The sequence below is a fragment of the Perca fluviatilis genome, chromosome 3 (genome assembly GCF_010015445.1).
Source record: "Perca fluviatilis chromosome 3, GENO_Pfluv_1.0, whole genome shotgun sequence".
Lineage (NCBI taxonomy): Eukaryota > Metazoa > Chordata > Actinopteri > Perciformes > Percidae > Perca > Perca fluviatilis.
Genome location: NC_053114.1, coordinates 34,636,218 through 34,654,757, shown reverse-complemented (window position 1 = coordinate 34,654,757; position 18,540 = coordinate 34,636,218). Strand labels below are relative to the sequence as shown.

The following is an 18,540-nucleotide window of genomic DNA, read 5'->3' as shown; positions in this document are numbered from 1 at the left end:
TTTCCTCTCTCTCTCTCTCTCTCTCTCTCTCTCTCTCTCTCTTCCTCTTTCTTTTTTGCCTATGATTTTCTGTATTCATCTATTTAAGGCTATAGCAGTCTTTATCATTTATTTATTTGTTGACATTTTGATTATCATTAGACACTTGATCAGTTGATCAATGTCAGGTTTAATCGTTCTCTTAGACTTTTTCAGAACCTACTAGCATTGCTCTAAGCCCTCATTGTACATATCTTATGGCAAATGAGAGAATAAAAATCCTTATTTGTGCATTAGGTCGCCTTGTTTTAGTCATAATGTATTAATTTTGTGGAAAGTACTACCCTTGTGGGACATTGGTATGAACATATTGTCCCTGACTTCTTTATCAGCCGGCGGCTGAGCATTTTCTCAGGCTAAATGACTTAGCTACACACAAGTTGTGAGACTGTGATTAGCTACATTCCTCTGAGAGAGAGATTTACAGAGTCACTTTTTCAGTCTGTCCAAGATATCATATTTTAAAAGTGCTGGAAGGAGACAACATATATTTAAGCAGTAAGCCATGAGAAGCTGTACTTGACAGTGATTTTGGAACAGCTTAGAGGCATTGTTAGGGACTCTTCTAAAAAAAACTGTCATGGCACAGCTCTGAGTAGCTTTTTGCAAATAAATGACTGCAATAAAAAAAATAATGTAAATTTGCCATAAATGTTACATTTTAATGTAATATCTGTAATAAATGATGCTTTTACCTCTTTGACTGGTGATTTAGTTGCATGGTATTTTACAAGAACTTCAAACACACTCAGTCAAAACTAAGTGAATAAACTGTTTTATGATATAAACTCAGTGAATGACTCGATTTTCTAAGAGGAGTTGTATTGATCCAGCTCAGCCCGTAATGGACATTGGAAAGTTGTTTCAGCGCTTAAAAGCCTAAAATCTTTGAAATGTCTCTTTTTAATCACTTGATATCACAAGTGCTCGCTTCTAGATTGCAGTCATTTATTTAAGCTACAGGGTAATGCACAAATATCAATGTGTAACAAAGCTATGTTAAGTCTCTCCATGCAGCTGTAAAGGTACTAATCAGACTGTAAAAGTTAAATTAGATATAATAAAATGATTATACATTGCCATTGTATGGTATGAACCATACTGTATTCATGGTTTCTAAACTATGCTTTGTGTAAGCTAGGCATTTTATTAGATGTCTTCTCCCACAAACATGCACACACCGCTCGTAATACATTCTGCAGTTTCTTTGAGCAGAAGAGTGATGATAGGAAAAGAGTTTGAAGCCTCTTGCTGTTTAACGATCTGCCCTGAGAAATGTTCTCAAATAAGACACTGTATCCCTGTTAGCAACAAGAGTGTTAGTGGTGTTATTAAATAGCTAAACCTGTCCTCTGACCTCCCTGAAGGCAACAGCTGCGTGGTTCCAAGAGTGTTTGTATATATTCGCATTCAAACTAAGCAAATTACAGTGCAATTATGTGAAGAGGGTTTGTTCTTGAGAAACAGGATTGAGCTAACCTGCTTCAAACTCTGAGCTCGGCCTATCTCCAATGCTTTCAGAATATTCATCTGTCTCTCCAGTAACCACCAAAGACTGCAGCAGAGGAAAATGAGAAATGCTGTTTTATAATGAGAGCCCTAGGCAAAGACATACAGAGGCATGTCTTTTAAAAAAATCTGTCATTATATATTCTCCTAGTAATACTGCAGAAGGGGAAGCATACTAAGAACTTGCACTCTTTGAAGGCAGTTCTTTAATGTTTTGGATAGAGCTTGCATTGCCTTTTAATATAGGGTTAATCGTATATCCTGTAATTTTGTATTCAGATGTTATCCTGTAAGCAGCAGCAGTTCATGTGGATTTTAGCTATAGCTTTGTTTACTCATAAACAAACATTGGTACTTTAAATCAGACAAAATCAACTATGGCTGTAAAAATAAATAAATAAATAAAAGTTTTGCAAGAGATTGTATAACTAGAGCACACTGGATACAATGACTAAGTGTTGATGCTGTCAGCTGTCCCATTACAGATTCATAGCAATCTAAAGAGACAGAAAACAAACGTGAAAGACTATTACAAAAGGTAGTGCAACTACTGGGTGTGTTCCTGACTTAAATGAACACTTGAATGGATGGTTCAATAAGTGTCATGTTAAAGTTCATACCCTGGGTGATATTTCTCACCCACTTCACACTATACTGATGTAACACAGGAGTTGTTTCATCAATAGGTGTGTACTTCACAGACTGTCTGCAGAGAGTTTCAAGCTGCAGTTTGTTCTTGGTGCAATGAGCCATTGGAATGAGCTGTGGAGTTGTTGTACTGTCTTTATTTAATTGAAGTTTGTGTAATGAGACCTGTTATTGTTTTTATCTGTGCGTTTTATCACTTAAAGTCATTTGCCACTAGCAGCTTGTGAATTTGCACTGATAAAATAATGACGCAGGATCAATATCACAGTTTAAAGTGCACTAATCAATATATTTTATATTGACAGTGGAATGAATGAATATAATGTGAAAATATTTGCTTGTAGTAACAAACCCACACAGAATGATTACCTCACAATGCAGTCATCCTCAGCTCTACAGACCATTTTTGCGACTTTCAGCTCATTGTATTGGGTTTGTGGCCCACAGTTTTACTGTTTGGTTGGGTCTCACACCTCTCATCCGTGTCACTTCCAGCAGCAGGCAGTACATGTCTAGCACCAAATGACTGCTGTTGAGCAGTGGAGCATTAAAGAGCTAAAGATATTTCTCTCAGGAGTTGGTCAAGACCAAAACAGAGCTAAAAGGAGATTTAAAAAATTAGACTTACATTTGTCCGGGTGGCAAGAAACACAACTGCATATGAATGGTGATATTACTCTGTCGTCTGGATGTGTAAATAGGTAACCGTTAGTCTCGCTTTTTCCCTTTGACCCTCCTCCACAGCGCTGTGGAGGAGGGTCTGGCTAGTCCACACAGCATTCCGGGATGGTAGAAAAACGTGCTCTGGTTTATTGGCATTTCTTTAAACCAATCACAATCGTCTTGGGTGGCGCTAAGTGCCGTACGGAGCAACGGCGCCTCTGCAAAATAGCCTCGGGAAGGAACTTGTTTTGGTGGAACATGTGTACGTTCAAAGGTTGTTTTAGTCATGCAACAGAAAACTCAGATTGGACAGATAGTCTAGCTAGCTGTCTGGATTTACCCTGCAGAGATCTGAGGAGCAGTGAACCATAATCCTCATAAATCAACCAGAGTTTAAAATTCCAACACAAAGAAAGCCAAAGGTAACGGTCATCTGGTCTAAATGAGGGACATTCGGCGGCACCTGAGCAATCCTGGAAGTGAAACGTTGTGTAATAGGTAACCGTTTGTTAACATGACAGCTTGTTTAGATGATAATATGTCAGTGTTGTTTTTTTAGCTTATTGCAATGCACCACAGGGCTAAAAAATATATATATATATATTATTACTGCTTTAAAAGGAACCAGATGTAGCTCAGGTCAAGAATGGGTTTGTTTAGCAGGATCAATGCATACGCTTTGTTTTAAATGACTCTTTAATCCTTCCATAGCTATTTGTCCTTGTCACTCTGCTCTCAGCTCCTCTACTTGGCATTACCAACTAGCCAGATAGTCTGTTTTGTTACTGATAGCTGTCACTAGTGATTCTCTCCTACACATCCTCAGCATCTCACAGGCAGCTCTTGCTTTAAAGCTAATTAAAAATGTAGACACAAACACAATGTTGTAAACTGAGTATTGCACCCAAGTTCCACCTGCATTGCAAAGATTGCCTAGCGAAGAAATGGTGCAACCAAAGAAAAAAAAGAAGAAGAAAATCAATAGTCCACTCTGCCTCCAACATCTTAATGCCACTCTCAGTGGAGAGGGATGTGTGGAAGTGATGGAGTCTCTGTCAGTTACTAGACATCAGAGGAGTTTTTAATTGAGGCCCCAGTGGGGCTGGGAGGGACATGGGAGACGTTGAGAGAGAGCTCGCCCGGCCGGTGTTAGATGAGGTGGGGAGGCCGGTTGTGAGACAGTATTGTCTGCGTGCGTGTGTAGATGCATTTGCTTCAAGTTCAGGATTTTATTTTGGGCGAAATTAATGTTTGTTTTATATACCATGGATCCTATGTTTTCACCATGTCTTCCACGTCTGACTTGTCTCATCATTAGTACAGGAAAATTGGCAACAGTGTGTTGGGTTTTTTCTTTTTCCGACAGTGCTACGTGTGTCAGAGCTGGACCACAGTTTGGGGATATTCCTTGTTGACATGTTTCCTAATGATTTGCTCCGGTCTCTATTGAGCTGTCCGACTCCATTTCTTCGCCATCCCTTTTCGTAGCATGCAAATGTGCGTTTGTTTTAATGTAAAAGGGTAGGGTATGCCCACTGGTTAACATGCAGTGGGCTGATGCTCGCAGTGCAATTTGATGTGACATTTAAAATTAATTTTGTACCAGGACAAATCGTGTAGCCAAATCCACATCAGGGCACGTATCTCCACTGGTGTGAAGTTTATTTTGGTTTTACTGCCCACCTCTACCCCAGGCCATTGTTTATATATTCCAGCACTGATCTGTTACACATTCTTACACCTCCCTGCCTGTAACGTAGCCTCTGCCTTCCAAACACGACAACCATGCAGTTGGCTCTAAGCTGTATATTCAGTTAATTAGCCTGTCTATTGGGTATGGGATTACCTTCAACTGTAAAGATGAGAAAACCCACTCTAACCTTGCCCCTGGCATATCTGAGTAAGACTTGAAATCATCCCTTTGAATATACCTGTGACTTAGTTTCGCCCTGCTTTCCTCCCAGACAAATCAGTGACTGTTGTGCTGGTTGTGTACTGTAGTAATACACAAAAAGCTTTCTGACAGTTGCTTTTATGGCACTATGAAAGTCGTCCATCCTAAAGAAATACTCCACCCACAACCTATACTTTGAATATTAGATATACTCATCCCCTATGGACCTTATGCGGCACACCCATTTTTTAGTTTGTTCCATTTCCTGTTTTCTGGTTGTACTGTAGTTGCTGTCTTTTTGCTAAATCAAAGGTCGCAGTCTAGATCAGTTCACACAGCCTATTATAATCTCAGAGTTGGGAATACACACCTGACATCACCACATACACCACAGATATCGGATTAAAAAGACCTCAATCTTTGGCGCAAAGTTATGTATGGCGATAACTTATTGTACAACTCGCTCAACTAGCTTACCATGTGTTGCAGCCATATGGTTGCAGCTTGATGTTTCAAGTAGCAAGCCTCTGATACTAACTTATCAGTATGATCATTCAGGTCATAAAGTTATTAGCATTATTTGCGTTCTATAAAAGCAATCATAAATTGCCATGCCATTCTTTGTTTTTTTGGTCTGGGACCTGATTTATCAACATAAATTAAAACACATTGTTTCACCCAACTACCCGATATAATATTCATTGTATTAATAATATAAATAGAAATAATTAGCTTCACTGTGACTCTGTGTTTTGGAAGAAGAAATATTGTATTGACACATTTTAAATACTCAGACAACTTCATATTGTTATGAACCCATTATAAAACACAAAAATCAAACACATTCTAATCAGTCACCATGGCTTTTATAAAAGGTCAATGGCAGTCTGCTGTCATTTTTTTTATTTTTTATTTAACCTCTGGCAGTCCTTCACGCTGTACGTTATATTAATATGAAGGCAATATATAATATGAAGACAAAATAATGGAGTGGTAGCATTTCATTGTTGCTAAAATGTGTAAGATCAATCTCATTTAAGGTAGCTCTGCTACGTTTGTTACAATGTTATTAAAATGTTATCTCAGTAACAATTCATTCTAACAATAATCTAATTTTCATCATGTACATGTTAATACAAACCTTTTTAACCTTTCTTACAGCATAAACCATTTGATCACAAACATATCTTTGTCATTTCTGTAGTGCAATTTATTGTTATACTTATCTATTGATCAATCGACTGAGGTATGCTGATACCGATGTATTTTCAGCAAGCTTTTCATGCCTGGTTATCCGGCACTTTGGCTTTCAGTGGGAGATTTTTTTCTTTTTTTGTGTCACAGCCAAATTCTGGAAAGGTTTGAATTTTTAAGTGATATTCAGTAACCATCTGTGATGTTTAAAATATGTTGCTGCCTTTGTAAATGCCTTTCACAGACATCCAGATACCCCTGATTTACACTGGTAACTTACTTTTGTATTACTAAGAAACTTATCATGTTCCAACCGCCCCATTTTCTTGTTTTGTATGAGCAAGCCACAATGATCCAAATCAATATCCTGCTCAAGTTCAGTCTGTCTCTTTGTCTCATTGTAACCTTTCTTAGTATTGTGGGTGGGTGGCAAAGAATATTCACCTGTGGATCAATCAGATTAAAGTCTGATTTACCACACACCAACTCATCATTCTAAATCCATAGTGCTGCAGCATAGTCAGAGTACCTCTGGACTGTGAGCCAACTTTTCACTGAAGAAAGGTCAGTAGCAGCCTGACGTCTCTGAGAGACAGCTTTTGAGTTGAGGGTGGACTAATACCATAAAACCTGTGATTCCAACCCAGTCCTGCATTCACATAGTTACCAGCACTGCTTGCTGGCGAACCCACAACCCCAAATTCATTCATCCGCTCTTTATTTCCCCTTCTTGGGTCGCTTGGTCACTCAACCGCTTACCCCATCCCTCCAACCTTCACTGACTCACTAACTCATCCACCTTACTCACACCCGCTTACCCTCCACCACTTTCCCCACCACTACCAGATGGCTTTTATAGTTCTCCCGCTGAGGAAAGAAAGAGGGCTGTTAGAAACGTTATTCCTATAAATGCAGAGCCATTACTCTGTTTTAATGTGCACGTCATACACTTGTGTTTGCCACGAGCCCATGGCGTCAAGGGAAGGGCAATAATGTCAGACAAATTGTGTAAGTAAATGGGCGCTAGGTCGTCCTAGAGACGAGCACATTGCCTCCCTGCATGCCAATAAGACACCGAGGTAGCATCTTGCTGAAAAGCAATTTATTGAAATGCAAAAAAAGAGGAGAGAAGGCTCAGAGCAAAGATGCTGACAGGACAAAAACCTGTCGCCATCCATCTCAGTTTGCCAAGTTTTCTCTCTACAAGTGAGCTTCTTGTCCTCTCCCAGAGAGGACAGGTGTTTCCTAGAAATATTGCAAGAACAGCTGGTGTGTCTGTGTGGTCACAGGCTTTTCATGTTGGCTGAATGGGGAAGGGTTCAGAGGTTTTGATAGATGGACGCCTTCGAGGTTGATAATAAAGGCTGGTAATTGAAACTGAAGCTGAAACAAATTCAAAGTCATTCGTTCAATGTAATGCTAATATTCATGCTCATGTTTTTCATTCTGGCTAATCCGTGTCCTCTGACACAGAGGCCATCTTCTTTCCATTAGCACCGTTGTTATTGTTTCTGCCAATCTCTTTCCTGTGAGATCGGCGGCGCTACACAGAAACTGAATAAAGAAGTTTAAATCACCAATGTCTGCGAGCTGCTTGCACTCGCTGAGGTAGTATGCATCAATCATCTCGCCAGTGTTGGGTGAATATGATTTAAGCGTGAGCTCCTGTTTTGTCTCACTGAGTTTTATATCTCATTCACTCTACTGTTTCTTCCCAGCCTTACTGTATTGTCTGAATGAATGTCTTTATCCCTGCCATGTGACTCATTGTTAGAGAGATATATAAGCCTATTTCGAGTTCTGGGCCTGGCTGTGCCTCTGTGGTCTCCAGGGCTGTATAGGCCCTCCAGCAGGGCTGGGCCCTACTGCTGCTCAACCCCTGGGCTAGCCCCTAGTCCACCTCGCTTTTCTCTGATCAACACTCCTCCTCTACAGGTCCCCCCTCTCTCTTCCTCTATTTTCACAACCAGTCAGAATAAGGTCAGGTTGTTCATCCTGACAATGAAAGAAAAACCTAATGGACTCTTCCTCTCCTCTTCCTCATCCCTCCAGCTTGTCTACAATGAGCCTTGAGGCTCTTTTTAGCCTGAAGCCATCCTTCTGTCAAGGGACATTATTCTCCTTTGGTCACAGCTTAAGAGGCTAGGTTTCTTCTAGGCAGGTAAAACTGGGCTGACAGTTGGAGAGAAAGCAGCTTTGATCTCCACTGTCTTCCCGTTGCAGAACCAAGATGACAGACAAGGGAGTCTTAGGAGCACTTTATTCCACCAAAGGTGCTGGTGAGAAAACACTCAGGCTTGTAAAAATGCCTGCAAATCTTGGCTCTCACATTCACTGATGCCCAAACAATATCTAAGCTGGCCCCTCGCGAGTCCCCAATAGTGTCTTCCAGAGACTAAGGGAGCCTCATTTCTCACTGGTGATGTTCCCTGTGTTAGAGGCTCCATATGGAGGTGGTGTTTTATCATACTCTTGCCTGCTCCCATTAAATATCTATTTTTACTATAGCAGTCTGCTGTGGCCTCCTATGATACACAAAACACCTACGGTGAAGCACCACCGATAAGAAGTAATAGTAGAGGATGCGCTCCAGGTGTGGTCGATATAACCTGTAAAAAATGTTGCAAACATTAATTGAAGGTGCATTTGTAGCTACCAGTTGTACCCTTTCATTGTTTATCATTTTTATCAGTTTGATAGTGCTCAAAAGCAAAAAAACGCTGCAAGGGATGAAGACAGTAACACATCACATTGTATGTACGATATAATAGAACATAATACGACAGCACAATTTTATAGCCTTCAAAACTACCATAGTGTTGACTCAATGCCATGCGGACAGTTTTAATAAAATCTAAACATTTTAAGTAGGCTATTCTATTGGATTTGCAATGTATTGTGCAGGTGTTCCCGTAATTGTGTCCACCTACTGAATCTATCAGTAATGTATGAGACAGATGTGACCTCCACACGTTAGTATTGTATATTTCCAAAAATGATTGATATATAAATGAAAATAATCACTGTAGATGTGTGATGTCACAATAAGGCAATGGGGAAGGGTTCATGGAAAATGGTGGCAGCAACTGTAACCACTACATATGGCTGCTGACAGTGCCAAAATGCAAATGTTACCACATGCAGTTTTCCTGACACACATCAAACATATAGACTCCAATAAAAGCAAAATTCATAAATGCTGCACACGGTTTGAATGTGCTGATATGTGCAGAATGTCATGCTTTCACGTTGTAGTAAATTATATGACAAAAAAATGAAAAGATCTAAATCTATAGTGTAATTTTATGTACACTGACAGGGTACATACCTAGCCCCTATTTTATGTTTACTAGTCAACTGACATTGAGTATTTGCATCAGCAAAATTGGAAGGAAGTAAATACAGACATGAATCCTGGTGAGTGTGTGGCATTTAAATTGGTTATTATGATTGTCTTGTTTCATTCTCTATCTTATCATGTCAGTTTGTTATAGACCCCCTGCCACTATTTTGATGTGTATTCTGATGTGTACTACACATTCACAGTATCTAGAAAACATCAAGTGTGTGAAGTGAAGTTTGCCCTGTTTGGTGCAGCTCTCAAGTCTGCAGACTCTAGGTAATGTGACAGTGCAGCCCAAAGCACTCCATCCTTACCCTTGCACAGAGGGAATAGGGAAAAGGGGAAAGAGAGGATAGGTAAACAGAGCCATTAGAGACAAATCTATTTCTGAAGAAAACAAAATCACATCATCAAACAAGAGAAAAAGAAAAATATGATCCTGGAGCCCTTTGGGCCCCGGCGTAGCAATGATAGCCGACTATGGCATTTGTCTTTATCAGTCTGCCTTGAGGGAGGGAGAGTGTGGTGGGAAGGTGTGCGAATAAAGACAATGAGAAAGACTATGGAAACAAAGAGCAAAGCTTCTGTACTCGTCGCAAAGAGCTAGACACATTTGTTACTTTTCTGACTTAAAAGACGTAAACAGCTTGTTTATGATTATTTCTCTTTTATACATGTTTTGTGGTTTTGCTGTTAGTACGAAGTGGCTCTCAGATGGTCATTCTTTAAATATAACAGAGTGAAGGGCTCGGTGGACAGCGAGCCAGAGCATCATCAGTCATGACTAGCCTGGGGAGGCATACGCAGCTTCATCAAAATGACAAGATTGACTTTCCAGATTTTATCCTTTCTTGCTTTGCAGTAGCAGTACCAGAGAGTCTTAAAAGTGCCTTGTGTCTCAAGGGACTCTCTTGAAATATATGGTGACTATGGTGACCTTAAAATTAGATCATTAAATTGCATGGAATGTATAACATGTAATATACATTAATATCTGCCTCTATAACAGTCTCTATATTATATCGGAGGCATTCTTTTTAATCTTTTACTGCCATTTAACCAAGGAGTAGTAAGACTAATAATCTGCAGCCATCCTACCAGCTCTGTGGGGCTAAATATTAATGTCATCACCAATCCAGTAAGACATTTCCATTGCCGTCTTCATGTAAATCACCCTTCTTCTTCACCCTTGGATGTTTGTTTTGTCCTGGTTGTGTGTGTGCCAATAACAGCCTGTACTTAGCACAGTGTGGCTTTGAGCTAAATGCTAATGTCACCATGCAACCATGCTCACAATGCCGATGCTAACATAGCTGATGGGGATGTCATTAATTTTGCAGGTATTTAATAACTATATTAAGAATGCAATTAATCCAACTTGCGTAGGAATCTGTCCAATAGTTGTTCATTTCAACAAATATATACCTCATGTTGGGGCTAGAAGAAAAGTCAGGGGATCATCAAGGTCATAGGCTTTATGTTCTTGAAACCATGAATGTCTATACAAAGTTTTATGGCAATCAATCCAATAGATGTTGAGATGTATTAGTCTGGACCAAAGTGGTAGTCTGACCAACAGACAGATTGGCATTGTCATCTCCAAAGATATGGCTAAAAACAACAGCAGAATGAAGGCTGAACTGAGTTTTTCAAATGACCATTTTCTATCATGATGAGTACAGGTCCCTCCTCGTCCTCCTCACTATGGCCCTCTGTGGCCTTTCATTAACTCCGTTTCATAGGACAATCAGGTACATTTGCTTCTCACCATCAGATGGACTGGCTTTCCATCTGAGAATTGATCGCCTCCAAAAGGACGCCTCTATTTGCCCTCCATCTTGGCTGGGCTGTATTATAGCCTGTCTGCCTGTCTGCATAGTAGATGCCAAGTCCTTACAGATGCTTCATCATTTCCTCTTTCCAATGCCAGTCATTTTTCAGTCTTTTTTTTTTATTATTATTATTATCTGCCCAGAGCGGACAGTCTCTGAGGGAGGCCTGTTTGTGCTACAGCCAGGCTCACAGCTATTTAGTGGCTCGGCTGTTTTCCTTTCTTCTCCCTCTGTTCACTTTGAATACCCCAGGGAAATTTGGCTGTGTCTCTGATATCTTTTTTTGTCCTGCTGACCAGTTTTTATTCCTCCTCATCAGTTTGCAGTTTGCCAACCTACTGCCACTCATTTTGATGTCTAATTGTATTCAAAATAATTTCAATGTATAGTGTTGTCCGAAAGATATGCTTTCATTGTACTTGTCAAAAAGATCAAAATGTTGTATCAAAATATGTACCGTGCATATTTATATCTCACTGAATATTGGCATTTAATTCCCGTTCAGAGTGAAAATTACATTATAGACATTAAGAAGTTATAGAGTATTAAAGCAAACGCATCAGAACTTCAGACGTCTGAGCAATGCGTAGCAGAAGGAAGGGGGTGGGTTAGTTAGCGCCAACATCCTCTTAATGCTGTGCCAATGCTGTTCGAGTGAAACAACAACACAGTCTTGTGCGACTGCTTAGCTATCTGCCATCTGGACTCAAGTGAATGACTCAAGTGTCTTAATTGGACACTAGTAAAGAAGCACTGACTCCGTTCACATTAAGCAAAGGTTCAGACTCTTCGGTTTTCTCTGACAGTCCCAATGTTTTCTGAAAGTCAGACCTTATACGGAGATGATATGAGTCCGACGATGATGACGGAGATGATGATGATGATGATGATGATGATGATGATGATGATGATGATGATGATGATGATGATGGCAATAATCGCCATCAGTGTCGTCATTGTTGTGCTTCATGTTCTGCAGTCTCGATAATTCAGGATTTATTGACAATGAACTCACACAGCAAAAGTGTCAAATGGTGATGGATACAGCCGTGACAGTTGTGCTCTTATTTTAGCTCTGCAAGAGTGAATAATGAGGCTCTCCCTTCTCTGCCCCCCTCCCCCTCTGCTCTTTGCTTCAGGTCAGAACATCGCGTTCCCCCCGGTGGCTCTGTGGGTAACCGTTGGCCTGGCCGTGTGTCTGCTGGTGCTGCTCATTGCCCTGGCTGCTGTCTGCCGCAGGAAGATCAAGGAGAGCTGCGAGGAGGCCAGGAGAGAAGGTAGGGGGAATGGAAAAGAGAGAAGGGGGAAGGGGAGAGGTGGCTCTGCACATTCTGCACCGGTGTATATTCTCACTAGGGGTACAATTCATTGGTGATGACACTCTTGAAAATCCATGTTTAATCTTCAAGGTTAGATACAAGCATGTTTTGGGCTGACTTGCCTTCATTATGAGCAATATGAAATGTAAATCTCAGAGCAGTGACAACAAACTATATGCACAAAAAATAAGTTTTTTTTCTTGGACTGTGTTAGCCTGCTGCGTACACAGTTCAAGGACTGGCTGAATAATGGATGCTAACCTATCATGCTCCCAGGCCCTTTCAACCCTTCTCAGGGCTTCATTAAAATGCAGAATGACTCCTTAAACTCTTCACATAGAAGCTCAGTAGATGATATGCTTAATTGCGACATGTTGCTTGGATCATGTGGGAGGTACAACGAGAGCAGAAAGAGATAAAGCAGAAAGCAGTGATGAGATGTTAACTGCTCAAGGAACATTGAGAATCCAGAGGGAAGTCTGCTTAATGTGTATAGGCAGGATCTCGGATGGTGGGACACATATCTTCAGCAAAGAGGAACATCATTACTTGGGTCCAGTAATTAGCTGTGCGGAATGGCTGAGGATCGCCGCAAGTGCAAAGAGAAAAAGTTTTGAAATGAGATAGATAGTGCAGTGCCACCAGCTCTGCTGTAATGAGATCTGCTCAGAGAGGAGGAGACATTTAAATAAAGGTCAGCCAGTGTCTGCACCAGGGCCCAGAGGTTTAAAAATAAATATGGAAGTGACACAGACTCAGAGGAAAGAGTAAATAGCTCCATGGAACATATGAAATCAAATGAAATGGAAAGAGAGAAATATAATGCAGTTCCTCCCACGGGAAAATAAGGCTCCTCGGCTTTTCTTCAGTAGGGTAGAATACAAGCTGCGTTTCCTGCCTCCAGCCCTAACACCGAAGGCGGGATTGATTATGTGGTCATCCACTGTCCGCCTTATTGAAATGTTAAGTCTTATTCTGTCCCCTGCCAGCAAGTCTTTGATGGCAATGCTGACTTATTCACATATCATGCAGACTCTTATACTCCTGATAGAATGATACTGTATGAATACAGATGTGGAGGGTTTTAAAATAGGATTGGTATACTCATATCCAGAGCTGAGGGCAGGAAGCAGAGAAGTGCAACCAAATTGTGGTTGTCTTATCTTTTAATGGCGGTTCCCGGGTATGGCTAGATTGAAGTTGACTCTCTCTTCACTGTGTCTGGGTAGCGAGGGTGGAAGGGTCAGTACAACTGCAGAAGTGAGTAAGTCATTTTTCTTACCTGTCATAATGTATGTGGAGCACCCGAATGTGTATCACAGCAGAGCAGAGCAGCTTGTGGAAGCTCAATTCCATGGGCAGTGTTGTATCTCAACACCAGCATGGTTCTGTTTTCTCTGATATAATTGTTTTTCTTTCAGCCCTCTCTTCTGTCCTTCCATACATGATGACTATGTATTTAATATATGCTTTCAGTGACCTATCCAGTGCGGCGGTTCCATTTCTCCAAAGCGTATTTTAACATTTAGATAAGCATATGATTTAATCAGACTTACGCTTGGAGACCTTGTGTAGGTGACATGGGACAGATCTCCCCGGTGTGACAGATGAAAGTCACAAGGGAAGCAGTGTTTCCCATAGTGTCTGTCTCACAGGGGTGAAAGATGTGCACCACACTCAGGTTTACCATAGACCAAATGCTGTTAATTGATCCCGTTTTGTGTGCATGTGACTCACGTTAAATAACAGACACAGATTGATTTAATTCCATCTATGTTTAATTAAGTCTATGTAGCAAACACTAAAAACAGACATTTATAAAATCCCTGATCAAAATATTGGCAGACAAAAGCTGTTCCTCATGTTTTGTTTTTGTAAATTAGCAAAAAAAGTTTAATTTTTGTCATCAAGAGTTGTGTCAAAGGGAGTGAAAATAAATTGAAAAACCTACGCAGCACAAACACTGCTGTCATTAAGCTTCATGTCCTAGTGTGCAAAAGGGTTTTTAAAAAGAAAGCTCTGCTGTTTCTGGGGTGCAAAAATGAATGAATCAGGCCCACTTATCAGTGTGTTTAGTACTATAGGTTTACTATGAGGCCTTTGCTTACATTTGAAACACTCATGATGTCACAGCAGTGTTTGAAGAGATTCAGCAGCAGTGCTGCACCAGTTTTCTGTAGGGGAAACAGAAGGGAGGATGATGAGGAACAGTAACACTCTTCTGGCTTCACTGAGTAGCTTCCTTTCCCCTGACTCTTTCGTTTTTTATGTGGTTTGTCCAGCTTTTGTGCTTAAGCCATAACCGCCCTCCTTCTTACCCCTACACATCTGGGATGCAGCCAATAGGGGCATAAAATTGTAACACTCTCAATGTACAAGGGAAGCAGTTCTCACTCCCTACCCTGTGGATGCCCTCGTCTTACTTTAAGGTGCCTTTAAATGAGCCTCGCTCTCCGATCACATCCCTGTCCCCCAAGGTATTTTTTACTGCTGCCACATTGGTGGGACTGTTGGTCAATTTGGAGGTGTTGAATGAAGCAGTGAACGTAAACAGGCTCACACATGTATATGAATGTCACACCACATACATACATACATACAATATGTATGTATATATAAAATCTTAAGCTATATGATCAAAGCCATATCGTGTTCTGACTAATGATAATGTTGCATAATATGTGGATATATACTTTGAATACTACAGAAATGTGTAATTTTATAAAATGTGTTTTCAAAATACAACATAACACTGAGGAAGAGAAACTGAAGAATGTGGTGTGGGTAGACATATGCATATACAGTACAGGCTTTGAATCTGGAAAGCATGTTTTATAGTCCGCTGTCAAAGTCAAAGAAAATCAGTCAAACATATAGGAATATAGACAAATTAATTGTGTTGCCTTGACATTTAATTATGTTTAATTATTAGTTTAATATCATGTATCAGACACTAAATATTGGATTTCAACCCAGATTGCTGTGAAAACTGTGTCATAGAAAATAATATCAGTCGCTTGAATACTATTTTTAGCCTGCATGTGTGTGCGCACATGTATGCCGTGTGTGTGTGTGTGTGTGTGTGTGTGAGTGTGTGTGTGTTTAAGTGTGTAAGTGTGACAGCCATCACTGGGTTGGCTCCCTAACTCTGTTGACAGTGGGTTTTCAGAGAGCCAGCAGCTAAAGCCTAATGTGATTACTGTCTCTGCGAAAGGGCTGGATAGGATGTTAAAGGGTGGGTATGGCTCTGTGTTTATGATGTGGCGGGGGTACCAATGTGTGGAGCATCGTTGTCACATAGCTCTCTCACCACAGCTTGTCCTTTGAGCTGTGAAGGATCAGCTCACCATAGGCTTGTGATGAAGTGACTGCATTGCGTGCCTGCCTTTGTACTGTGACTCCCACTGATAATGGCTCCTCTGTCTCCCCACAGCTGAAGAGGCCAAGGAACTGGAAGAAGAGGAGTCAAAGACAGGTCAGCAAATCCACACCTGGTCAAGCCTCAGCCTCTGCATGCATGAGGGACCTGCTGTACGTTTTAGCTAGCACTGCTGCGCGGTTGCTTGTGACAAAAGCTGGTCAGGAAACTGTTGAACATCCACTTGTTAAAGTTCCACATCCTTCAGCCAAAAATGATATTCAAATTTGAAATATGTTTAATGTTTTGCATTCAGCACTCTGAGCATTGTAATCATGCAAGGCTTTAAACACTGCCAGGAACAGGCAACGGTGCATTTTGTCCACTGAAGGGTGGATGAAGTGGGCAGGCAGACCAGACCGTGCAAATCATTTACGTGCAAAAGCTCATTGCAAGCTTGATCTAGAATTGTTTCGTTATGTTATTTACATTAACTGTGCAAAGCATCACTGTTACAAAAATATCAAATAAGACAAAAATCACCCACAGTCTACTTTAAAAAGAAGTCCAGGTGGCAGGATGGTAGGGACCTAACAGAACAAGTAACTGAATGTTAAGTTTGTTTACTGAAGTGTAAGTAAACACTGATGAAGCATGAGTGCACGTGAGAAATGAGACCAGCTTCAGGCACTGAATCCGTTCAACACAGCAACCCAGTGGCATAACTCTTCCTGTGTGTGTGTGTGTGTGTGTGTGTGTGTGTGTGTGTGTGTGTGTGTGTGTGTGTGTGTGTGTGTGTGTGTGTGTGTGTGTGTGTGTGTGTGTGTGTGTGTGTGTGTGTGTGTGTGTGTGTGTATGTGTGTAAGTGTAAGTGTTTGAGGCAGAGAGGGGGAGATGGGCGCACTAATTTAGTGATGCCAACAAGCTGTTTTACATTATACGTTCCCCCAAAGCTACAGCTATAACAGTGAAATCTATCTGGTCTATAAATTTAATGGTAACAAGTTCCACAAGTTCCAAGTTTCACAAAATGCCAACAATAGTGCTGCCATGTCCTGCACTCAAATGATCCTGTTTACCAAGCCAAATTGATTCCTGGCTGAAATGTGTTATGCATGTTATTGCCACTTGGAATACATTGCTTTGAATTTGTATGATGAATCATCCAACAAAATGGACAACACCTGTGACAGTCCTTGCACCACGTAATGCTATACAGAGTTTGGCAAGTCACTATTCTTTCAAATCTAACTAGTTTGAATCACTTTACAAAGAAAATGCCAAGAAAGAGCTATGTTCCATATTATAACTGTTGTTCCTTTGGTAAAGAGGCATTCCACAACTGTTCAAAGTCAAGCATTTAAACAAGGAAATAAAGATGAGTCTACAGCCACACTAGTGGCTCTGCGAGGATTTGCTAAAGTAGAGTGGTGCTTCAGACTAAATGTTAATGTCAGCATGCTGACATGCTCACAATGACAATGGTAACGTTATGCTATTTAGCAGGTAATATGCTTCAGAGGAAAGACTAAAGAGACTAAATTGCTTTGGGCTAAATGCCAACGCTTTGCTCACAGTGACATGGCTAACATGCTGATGTTTAGCATTCTCACCAACTTAGTTTACTGTATTAGAAAAACACAAAGTTCAGCTGAAGCTGGAGTTTCTGCTGGTTGCCTAGCAAACTCATGACGATGACTCCAGGAAGTTGAAAAATGGGCAAGAAATGGTCCAGGTCCCCTATTACGCTGCAATGTGTCGTTTTCACACTTCTGTTTTTGTACGCTTTAAACAAATGAGATATAACCGTTTTGTTTTGTTCGTTAGTGAGCATTAGAGATGCTGATTTTGTTTTACCTTTAGACAGAGCCAGGCCAGCTGGTTCCCCTTTTTTCCAGACTTTGTGCTACGGTGTGTTAACCGGTTGCTAGGTTTATATTTAACATACAGACATCATCTAACTCTTGGCAAGAAAGAAAATAGAGCGTATTTCTCAAAATGTCAAATTAATTCTGTAACTTTTTGCTCAGTAGCCTACTAATCTTTTGCTTTTCATAATGCTAGTGGACCAGGACAAAAGAGGTGTGTGCTTCTTTTTCTGTGATAAGAGTGATGTGATATTTTGCTTACTATGACCTTATGAGTCTAGAATTAATTTCGCCATTAGCAAGCAGAGCAAGCTTCTTCTGCCTGCCCAGCCTCAGTGACTACCCCTCACAGTCCTGAGCAGTTCTCCCTCAAGCATTAATGTCATTAGAGTTATTCATTTGAACTCCTTCTTTAGTCTGATTTAATTATTTAGCCTTTATGTGAACGGCAAAGTTAATACCATGTGATTTTAATAAGCTGAGAGGTGAAGGAGAGTCTCTGAGTGAAGCAGAACAATGACGTTCACTCTCTAATGCCTCGCTCATGAATGTTTCAAAGAGATCTGTGCAGCCAGGAGCAGGGTCAGCCATCCCACAACTAGTGATACTTAATAGTTCAGCTTTAGCTAAAGGTGCAGGGCAAAAGAGAATAGAGCTGGGAGACTGTAGTATGCCTGTACTCCAGCGACAAGACAGCAACTTGCAGCCTCCCTCACTCTTGTTGCCTCTTGTCATCGCCCATACACCTGGTTGATCCAAGGGACGTTGTGGGCGGTGAGCTGGTGAAGTCAAGCTAATGGCTCTGCCTTCTGAGATCACTCTGTGAGCACTCCAGACAGGAAGCTTTGTTTTGCCATCTGGCTCCAATTGCGC

The 18,540-nt window shown here is 40.8% G+C and overlaps 1 protein-coding gene across 1 annotated transcript in view; it reads left to right on the top strand.

Moving 5' to 3' along the window:
• The window catches only part of cd276 (CD276 molecule), an 80,610-nt gene that overhangs the window by 42,908 nt on the left and 19,162 nt on the right, over positions 1-18,540 (top strand). The window contains exons 5-6 of the mRNA XM_039796101.1: positions 12,262-12,399; positions 15,875-15,916. Coding sequence (XP_039652035.1) covers positions 12,262-12,399; positions 15,875-15,916 — 180 coding nt within the window. The remainder of the gene's footprint in view (positions 1-12,261; positions 12,400-15,874; positions 15,917-18,540) is intronic.